The 9551-nt window shown below is 53.1% G+C and overlaps 1 protein-coding gene across 1 annotated transcript in view; it reads right to left on the reverse strand.

Moving 5' to 3' along the window:
• The window catches only part of Aqr (aquarius intron-binding spliceosomal factor), a 49377-nt gene extending 40068 nt beyond the window's left edge, over positions 1 to 9309 (reverse strand). Inside the window, exons 1-7 of the mRNA XM_070005721.1 lie at positions 9158 to 9309; positions 5271 to 5327; positions 4552 to 4592; positions 4231 to 4266; positions 2876 to 2996; positions 1244 to 1384; positions 311 to 379 (exon numbers count right to left, since the gene is read on the reverse strand). Coding sequence (XP_069861822.1) covers positions 311 to 379; positions 1244 to 1384; positions 2876 to 2996; positions 4231 to 4266; positions 4552 to 4592; positions 5271 to 5327; positions 9158 to 9232 — 540 coding nt within the window. The 5' untranslated portion in view covers positions 9233 to 9309. The remainder of the gene's footprint in view (positions 1 to 310; positions 380 to 1243; positions 1385 to 2875; positions 2997 to 4230; positions 4267 to 4551; positions 4593 to 5270; positions 5328 to 9157) is intronic.
• Between the last annotated feature and the right edge of the window lie 242 nt (positions 9310 to 9551).

The following is a 9551-nucleotide window of genomic DNA, read 5'->3' on the forward strand; positions in this document are numbered from 1 at the left end:
CCCACTGCCACCGGAACATCTGACCTTCTTCTGAAGATGAGGTTTTTGGACTATTCTGCCTAGGCTGGCTTTGAACTGAGACCCACTAGCTCTCACTCTCTGGAGGAGCTAAGGTTAGAGGTGTGAGCCACAGTGTCCAACAGGAACAGATGTGTGAGCCACACCTCACCGTCTTCACGCTGGTTTTGTGCACCTGTCACCCGGGAGGATGGCAGCCTGGTGGTGCCGTCCGCAGCTCCTCCCCAGTGCCCTGGCCGCACAGCGATGACTTCCACGCGCCCCCACAGCTGCTGCCCACGCGCATACTCACGGGCTGCAGGCTCAGCCACATGGGGAGGGAGATGAGCTGCTGAACCTGGCTTCGGATCAGGTCCACTTCCTGTTAAGCATAAAGAAGACAAGCTCACGATCGCCCCAGGGCTTCCGTGTGCGCTGATGTGGTCCCGTGAGGACTCCAGCCTGCAGTGCTTCCCACTCACAGAGACGCCCGCCGCCCCGAGGCAGGGCAGCAGGCAGACGCCCGGCATGCGGGCAGTGCCCAGCACGCACGCTCCCCACAGCTGTGCTGTGCACGGCGGGAGCTGCATCTACAGGCCACGGCCCTCGCTGTGCCCGGGAGGATGCCGCTCGTTCCTGCTCGTGTACTCTTTCTGGTGGTTCCTGTTTATGACAGGCTCCAATACAAGGCAAGAGCGTCCCAATGTTCCTGGCAGCGTGGGGCCGTGCTGTGTCTTACTGACACAGTGCCTGTGTGAGCCAGACGTTCAGGACGGGGTGAGCGTCCTCACCGTGAGCTCGGGGCTCGTCAATGCTAAGGACCAGTGAGGACAGTGGCTTTCACAGACCCAGGTCTCTGGCACCGCCACGGTCTTCACTCTACCACATGTGTGTCACGCTTCAGACAGCCACCCTGAAGAGCTCGAGTGAATAGTCACTGAGAAGATAATCTGAGGAAGGATGAAGGGACACACAGACTGGCCTGGGTGGGAAAGGGCTCTGGTTCTGCTGCTGGCTAACTGGCCAGGCCCGAGCCGAGGCCGAGCAGAGGAGAGGAAGCGCACAGCCTCACTGCCGCTGCTGTATACGCACATCAGCTAGCATCTCATGCTGCTCGAGGACTCCCTTTCCGTGGTACACGCTATGGTGTCTCTTACTGCGGCGCAGCCATGGGCCTAGCGGTCACCCCCAAACTACCCTCAAGCAGAACTCCCCCCACCAAGCCCCTGGAGAGAAGGGCAGTCACCAGGCTGTTGAAGCAGTGGTCCAGGAACAGCAGCAGCACCGTCTGCTCGTGGAGGGAGAAGTCGCCGTCCGTCTCGGCCAGCGCCGCTGTCAGGATGCGCTTGAAAAAGAACTGGAAGTGATCTGGCTTCTTCTTAAACGTCTGACAAGAAAGAACAGCAGCCTGCCTTGACCTGCCGCTCATCCGGCTTTTCCCTGAAGTCAGAGCCGCCTCCCGAGCGTCTGGGAGGAGCATCACCTGAGCACAAACGAGCGCGCGGCCACACCGGTGGCAGAGGCCAGCGGCCCGTGGACGCCCCCGCAGACATGTCTGCACCGCACCACAGCTGATCCCCTAACAATTGGAAATGTGTTCACTGCTCTGATCTAAACAAAACGAACTGTTTTGGAAAACAAATTCTTTTAACTGCAACTCATGCGAGGAGCAGCGTTTCCGGCTTGCATCTTGCATGAGCTCTTCACATGAGCAGTGAAGAGCGCCGGTCTTCCCAGCCTCCCCCCAGGTCCCGGGGTGCACGCTCTCCCCACGCTTCCACCTGCACCCCAGGCCAAGTCGGACACACCCCTGCAACCCTCATGCTCTTCTCTCCTTTGTGCCTTGTCTCCCTGTGCTTAACCAGCAGCGTCTCTGGTGCTGGTCTCTTCCCCCACATCCGTGGGCTTCTCCTCTGCTCACCCCGATCCACTGATCATCACTCACACATGCACACACACACGTGTACAGGGAAGGATGGAGTACATGCTCACCATGAGTTCTGTTCATCTCTCCCTGTGCCCATCTACCCAGTGATCACCACACACGTGTGTGTACAGGGAAGGATGGAGTACATGCGATCACCACACACGTGTGTGTACAGTGAAGGATGGAGTACATGCGATCACCTACACGTATGTGTACAGGGAAGGATGGAGTACACGCTCACCATGAGTTCTGTTCATCTCTCCCTGTGCCCATCTACCCAGTGATCACCACACACGTGTGTGTACAGAGAAGGATGGAGTACATGCAGGCTCAGTATGGTCCAAGCCAGTTGTCCACCGGGGGTCTTGGACACACCCCTGTGGACCAGGCAAATCTCCTTTGTCCTTTCCCTCTATCAAATCCTAATCACCAAACCACCTTTACAGCATCCAAGTTGATGACGCACCTCTGTGCTCTCCGACAAGCATGTGGCACAACTCATCCCAACATGCAAGACCCCCACTTCACCCTGTGCTCCGTGGACTGAGAACAGCACCACCCCCACATCAGACCTCACCCGGCTCTATTCAAAGTCCCCAGCTTTACGTTCAGCCAGGCCACTCACTGTTTCCAGAACACTCAAAACTAACTTCATCTTGATCACTTTTTAGTCACAGGAACTTGGAAAAAAGTACTGAAATCAAAAGAAAACTAGCCCTGGCTTTCATGTATCTATTCGTTTTAGCCACAACCCTAGTCCTATTTTTGCTGGTTATTTTGGAGACGGAGTCTGGAACCTCAATCCTCCAGATCTTGGTCTCCTGTAGCTAGGGTTTCAGCCATGAGCCTCAATGTCTGGTTCACATTCCTTCCCTTACTACTGGATAGAGCTCCGCTCCCAAGTGTACTTATTCACCCCGGGAGGAAGGCCAGGGGCAGGTCATCCATTACCTCCCACGCAGGGACGTTTTCTCTGAACTTCTCGTTCACCATGCAGCAGATGGACATCAAGTAGGCCTTGCTGGACACCTCTGGAGAATAATTCATCCAGAGATAGTTCTCGAGGTATTGGCTGTGAAGAGCAAAACAGCACCCAACATCTCACCATCAGTCACCGTACTGCAGCCCTCATCTAGAAAAACATACCCTTAACTTCCTAAAAGTGCATTGAAAATCTGCGTATCTGCGATTCCTTCGGAGTTAGCCACAGTCTAAGGGAGTGCTACCGGTGTGCATGCACACAATGCACCTGTGGGAGGCGGCAGTCACGCACTGTCACAGAGTAAGAGATCAAAGGCCCCAATAAAGTCTCTTACCCACAACTCACTAAGTACAAATGAAAGTTATGTGACAAATTATCAGCTTTAAATCAACAAGCATGGTTAGTATCACAAGCATGGTTAGGAAGAAAGCGATTGGAGGCAGTGGCCCTAAACCACAGGAAAAGTATCTTTCAGAAATGCTAAGGTTTAGCGTAGGGCAACAGTGGCTCACACTGCAATCCCAGCTACTCAGGAGGCTGAGACCTAAGGACGGTGGGATTCAACGTGAAGTCAGATTTCAAGGCCCTGACATTTCCTGCTCTGGACCAGAGGGCAGGGATTCCAGGCCGCACTGGTCCACCACATCCTCAGGGCCTCTGGGGCCAGGCTGCCAGAGGTATTGAGGATGTACCTAATTATTCCCACAGGTCACTAGAAACATCAAGGACAGAAACTGCTCAGCAATGTTACTAACCAGTGAGAAAGAGAAAAACCTCAGGTACAAAATATCCTTCACATAGCATTATCTTTAAAAGCAGAAAATACATCATAAAGCCAGGCACCCGTGGCTCATGCCTGTAATCCTTTCTACTCAGGAGGGTGAGATCTGGGGATCACGGTTCAAAGACAGCCCGGGCAGGAAAGTCATGAACCACCAGAAAAGCAGAAGTGGCACTGGGGCTCAAGTGGTAGAGAGCTCGCCTTGAACTGAAGAGACAGCTCCCAAGTGCAGAGCTCAAGCCCCATGATCAACCCAAAAAATAAATAAATTAAAAAAAAAACCCTGTGTGTGTGTTTGTGTAAATAAGCAAATCACATATACAAAGAAAACACATTAATGATGGAATGCTCTCTGTGTAACTAATATAGGATAATATGTCCACAGATTTATAGACTCTGGTTGCTGGTGCTGAGGACTGAACCCAGGGTCTCGGCGTGCTCATTACATGCTCTCTCACATGGAGCCACACCTAACCACTACTTAGAATTACACAACGCACAGTTAAATCTTGCAGGTCATCAAACTGATGCCTTTTAACTTACCTAAATTCCAGCAGCATTATCTTTCTGATGGCAAACCTAAAAACATAGAAAAGTAACTTTTTAAGATGTGTAAATGCTTCAGAGTTCTTAAGTTTAAGTGCATTTGAGGATCCCCAAATCCGCTTCAGAGGCAGCGGTGTACTTCCATACCCGCCCGGGGCGCTTTCACACCCAGCCGGAAGGCACCGCCGGCGCTCCCCACAGTGGCTCCACAGCCCCTGCTGCGCAGTCTCCCCAGCATTCAACTAGCCTGTCATGCAGAAGACAGCCAGAAACAGATCACACTTGACCTACAAACTCTGTTGTGTAAGTCATGCCTACCTTGATTTGACGATCTCCTTCTCATATATATCTTCAATAACCTGTACCAAAAATATGAAAATGTTTACTATTTCAAACCTTAAACAGATGGATTCCAATTTCTGAGATTACACAAAATGAGCAGGTTTGGGACTTTCAGATATTAATATCAAAATGACACTTCAGTATTTTTTCATCAGGGTGCTGGTGCATCCCATGCAGTTCAGTTCAGCTGCTCAGGAGGCGGAGACATACGGACTGCAGATCCAAGCCAGCCTGGGTAGAAAAGCCCATGAGACTCTTACTTCCAACCAACGTAAAGCCAGAAGTACCGCAGTGGCTCAAGTGGTAGAATCTCGGTTTCCAATCTCACACCACAAGAGAACAGATTCCACCCTAAATAAACGGCTGGAACGCTGGCATGAAAATTTCATACTTGCAAAAATATTTCACATAACATACATTTTAAATAATCTAAGATTTTGTAAAGAGAACGGTTAAGTAACGTATGTACAAATGTATTTGTGTAACGCTCTCAGGAAATTAAATAACTGAAGTTATCTCTGCTGATTATTAATTTAATGATTATTATGTGTAGTTTATTTTCCAAATTTCCTACCATGAGTAAAACTGTCTAACTTAAAAAAAAAATGAGAGAGAGAGAGACAGAGAGAGAGAGCGCATTTTTGTTTTCCTTATGTTTATAACATTAGAGAGCAAGCCGCAACCAAAAACCTTACCTTTATATCAAAAGGAGACTTCTTCTTGATGTGGGGCGCCCAGTACTTACAGGCTAACTGCAAAAGGGAACAGCACAAATTGCAAGTCACTGTTGGTGCCCTGTGGAGAGACACGGTGCCCGGCCACGGCGTCTCACACACGCAGCAGGGCTTGAACCGGAGGACAGCGCACAGCTGCAGAGCTACGCAGCCGTGCACCGTGCTCACCACAAAAGGCCAGGAGTGCCTGGCACCGCAGCTAGCCATGACGTGAAAGCACAGCGCACCCCTTCCCAGCACTCCCGAGGGAAGCAGGACCGCAAGCATCTTTGGAAAAGTGATGAGGGACTCGGGTTTTAAAAATGACATTATTTACCCAGTGTCACAGTCAATCAACAGCCAAACAAGCACTAAAAACCAAATTCAAAATCTTCATGTAGGCTGATATGTAAAATAAGAAACCTTTACATTACCATACACCAAAAACACATAAAAATTGTGAACAAAACATTGTGTGTATACACACACACAATCTCTCCAGAAACTTAAATGAATTTATAATGTTCAAGGAATAGCAGAACCCTGCAAATGCTTTTCAAACTAAAATGCAATCTCTGAAAAAATAGAAAACTCAGCCGGGCCTGGTTGTCGGTGCCTATAATCCCATCCCTCAAGAGCTGAAGCAGGGTTGTGAGTTCCTGGCCAGCCCAGACTACATAATGAGATCCTTTCTCAGGACAACACCTAGGAATCTCTAATAACCACAAGGACTCAATATATTCAGAAGAAGGGGCTTGTACAGGTAGTTGGCACAATGGAGACAGTCAATGTTGGACGGGCGGGTGGTAAAATCTGAGATGGCACTGTTTCTGCCAGGCTTTCTTCAACTCTATCTAAAGACTATAATTGCTTCCACTGTTTAGTAAATAACTTCATCACTAGCCTGTGTAATCATCTGACTACTACTCACTTAACTGAAATTCTTCAAACATGGAACCTGTCTTCTTTGCTTTTATAGCAAGAAACCTAATACTCCATTAAAAAGCCCTCAAAAAAAAAAAAAAAAAGTTTAGGGCTGAGAGTGCGGCTCAGCGGTAGAGCGAAGCCCTGAGTTCGGTTCCCCAGTTCCACATACACAGAAAAAGCCAGAAGTGGCGCTGTGGCTCAAGTGCTAGTCTTGAGCACAAAGAGGCTCAGGGACAGAGTCCAGGCCCTGAGTTCAAGCCCTGGGATCAGAAAAACAACAACAGAAAGGCTTAAAATTATTGTAGTAACCACCTATTTTATATGACATTTTCTTTTCTTTGGGGGGGGGGGTCTAGTTGTGGGGCCTGTACTCTGGCACTGAGCGCTGTCCCTCAGCTCTTCAGCTCAAGGCTAGTGCTCTACCACTTGAGCCACAACGTCATTTCCGGTTTTTTTGCTTTTTGCTTATGTGGTGCTGAAGAATCGAACCCAGGGCCTCATGCATGCAAGGCAAGCGCTCTACCACTGAGCCAACTTCCCAGCCCTTAAATGACATTTTCTGAAGTTACCCTACATACTAAACAGAAAGTCCCCAGCTGCCTTGGGAACTCCTGTGACCGGCCTTACTTCCTCTCTCTGATCTTTAAGGACATCACAGAAAAGCTAACTACCTTGAAAAAAACAAATCCTTAACAGATCTAAGTCTGGTCTGCTTTGAAGGACTTGAGAACTTACAACTAAAAGTACATGTCTTAAACTCCTTACTGTTCATCCGAGCTGATTAAACACGTGCTAAACATTCTGAAAACATCAACTCTCTTTTCTGAGTTACTTTTTTCCTTGAGGCTTAACATTCAATCTTTCAGACATCACCATATTCAAACATATGCTGCCTGCCCTCAAACTCCCAGTCACAGGTAAATCAAAACCACTCTTCTTTAGCACAACAGCTTAGTGTGCTCAAAATACACCTTCCTGAAAGGAAAAACACAAAAGCATAAAACATGTGGTCATGGGGCTGGTAAGGTGGCTCCGTGGTAGAGCGCTTGCCTGGCATGCCTGAGGCCCTGAGTTCGATTCCCCAGCACCATATAAGCAGGAAAAAAAGAGCCTGAAGTGGTGCTGTGGCTCAAGTGGTAGAATGCTAGCCTTGAGCTGAAGAGCTGAGGGACAGCGCCCAGGCCCAGAGTTCAGGCCCCATGACCGACCAAAAAAAAAAAAAAAAAAAACGTCATAAAGTACATGTCTTTCATCTCGATCTCAGCCATTCTCTCAACAAGTAATTCACAGCACATTCTCCAGCCAGATGTGCTGCTCTTCATTTTCTTTCTTTAAAGGAAAAACTGGAGGTATTCAACTCCAGTGTCTCTCTTCCCTAGAATGCACTTTCTCAATAAAATCACTTCTGGAGATTCTTTCAAAAGACACACGAGTAGTTTCAAATTCTTCATCAAAGCCCACCCCCCACATCTCCATTCTGCTGTTTCAAAGTCCCCTAAAATCCCCTTTTTGAGCTTCTGGAAGGATCAAGTACCCAGGAGCACCCGGTGGACCTCAGGCTTTGGCTGTGACCACAGCCCAGGACCCCTCCACCAGCTCAGAACGCCTGGGATGTTTGCTCATTAATTCACTCGCCCTCCGATCAATCAGTGCTTTGTAACCTTGGCCACCTGTGTTTCATTCCACGCCAAGTGCTGGGCGCCCTGCCTCGGCTCTCACAGCCAGCGTGGAAAACCGTAAAAGCTGTGTCTTGATCACTCCTGCAGTATCACCTTAGCTCATGATTCCCACTTATATTCAAGGCACATGGCCCGGCTTAGTAGGCTCCAGTGCCTTGCCAACCACTTCCCTGAATGTCTGCTGGGCATGTCAGTTACCAGGGCCCAACAGGGACGTCCTCCCCGGATCCCCACCGAGGAGACGCCCAAAGCATTCACGCTGCTGTTCAATCTGGTCTTAATTCCTGTTTTCTCCACCACCATTACCACCAGGCCGCTCCAGTCTTCCTCCCTTGCTCCTACCCAATGTCACACTTAGCCAGGGGACCTCCAAACGCATCATCCACCAGACCGCAATTAAAAGCCACTGAGGGGGCTGGGAAGGTGGCTCAGTTAGATTCCTCAGCACTACATAAGCAGAAAAAGCCAGAAGTGGCGCTATGGCTCAGTGGTAGAGCGCTAGCCTTGAGCTGAAGAGCTGAGGGACAGCACCCAGGCCCAGAGTTCAAGCCCATGACCGACCAAAAAAAAAAAAAAAAGGAGCCAGGGGCGCGTGGCTGTCGTCCTGGCTCCTCAGGAGGCCGGGTGTGAGGATGGCAGACTGAGGCCAGGCCGGGCAGCCCCGGCCATGACATGCTCATCACCGTTAACCAGAAAAAGGCGGCTCCAGGGGTCGAGCCCTTCCGTGAGAGAAACGCACAAACCCAAGGCCCCGGGGTGCGGCCGGCGCGCGCTCGCACAGCCCCGGCCTCGCCCGAGCCCCGCGCACACCGCACGGCTGCGGCAACCGGACGCCCGGGCCGCTTCCCGGCTCCTCCCCGGCCTCTGCCCCGCGGGACCCCGGCCCGCAGGCCCCGGCCCCCCGGCCCGCAGGCCCCGGCCCCCCGCGCCCCGGCCCGCAGGCCCCGGCCCCCCGCGCCCCGGCCCGCAGGCCCTTCTCCCCCCGCGCCGCGGCCCACAGACCCTTCTCCCCCCGCGCCCCGGCCCCCGCCCGCAGACCCTTCTCCCCCGGCGCCCCGGCCCCCCGCGCCCCGGCCCCCCGCGCCCCGGCCCCCCGGGCCCCGGCCCGCAGGCCCTTCTCCCCCCGCGCCCCGGCCCCCGCCCGCAGACCCTTCTCCCCCGGCGCCCCGGCCCCCCGCGCCCCGGCCCCCCGCGCCCCGGCCCCCCGGGCCCCGGCCCGCAGGCCCTTCTCCCCCCGCGCCCCGGCCCGCAGGCCCCGCTCACCTGGGTCACGAACTCCGCGTTGATCTGGGACACCGTCGGGGCCACGATCTTCTTGGGCTGCGCGGGGGCCGCCATGGCCGCGCGGGTCTCCGCGGGTCTCGGAGGAGCCGGGCCGGGCGGCCGCGCGGGTGCGGGAGGGGAGCCCGGGGCCCGCCGGAAGCCCGCGCGCCGCGCCGTACGCGCGTCCCCCGGAAGTGGCGCGCGCGGCCGGAAGTCGGAGCAGGCGCCAAGTTCGGCCAGAGGCGACGCCCGCGGCTCCTGCGCGCGCCCCCGAGCGGCCGGCGGGGGAACGCGCGGCGCGGGCGGCCCGGCTGGCCCCGCTCCCTCCCGGCCGTCCCCTCGGAGCCCAGGGCCGGCCCCGCGCCCTGCCCCGCGAGCGCCTTGCCCTGCCCCG

Source organism: Dipodomys merriami, unplaced genomic scaffold, assembly GCF_024711535.1.
Source record: "Dipodomys merriami isolate MVZ:Mamm:240054 unplaced genomic scaffold, mDipMer1.0.p SCAF_69, whole genome shotgun sequence".
Taxonomy (NCBI): domain Eukaryota; kingdom Metazoa; phylum Chordata; class Mammalia; order Rodentia; family Heteromyidae; genus Dipodomys; species Dipodomys merriami.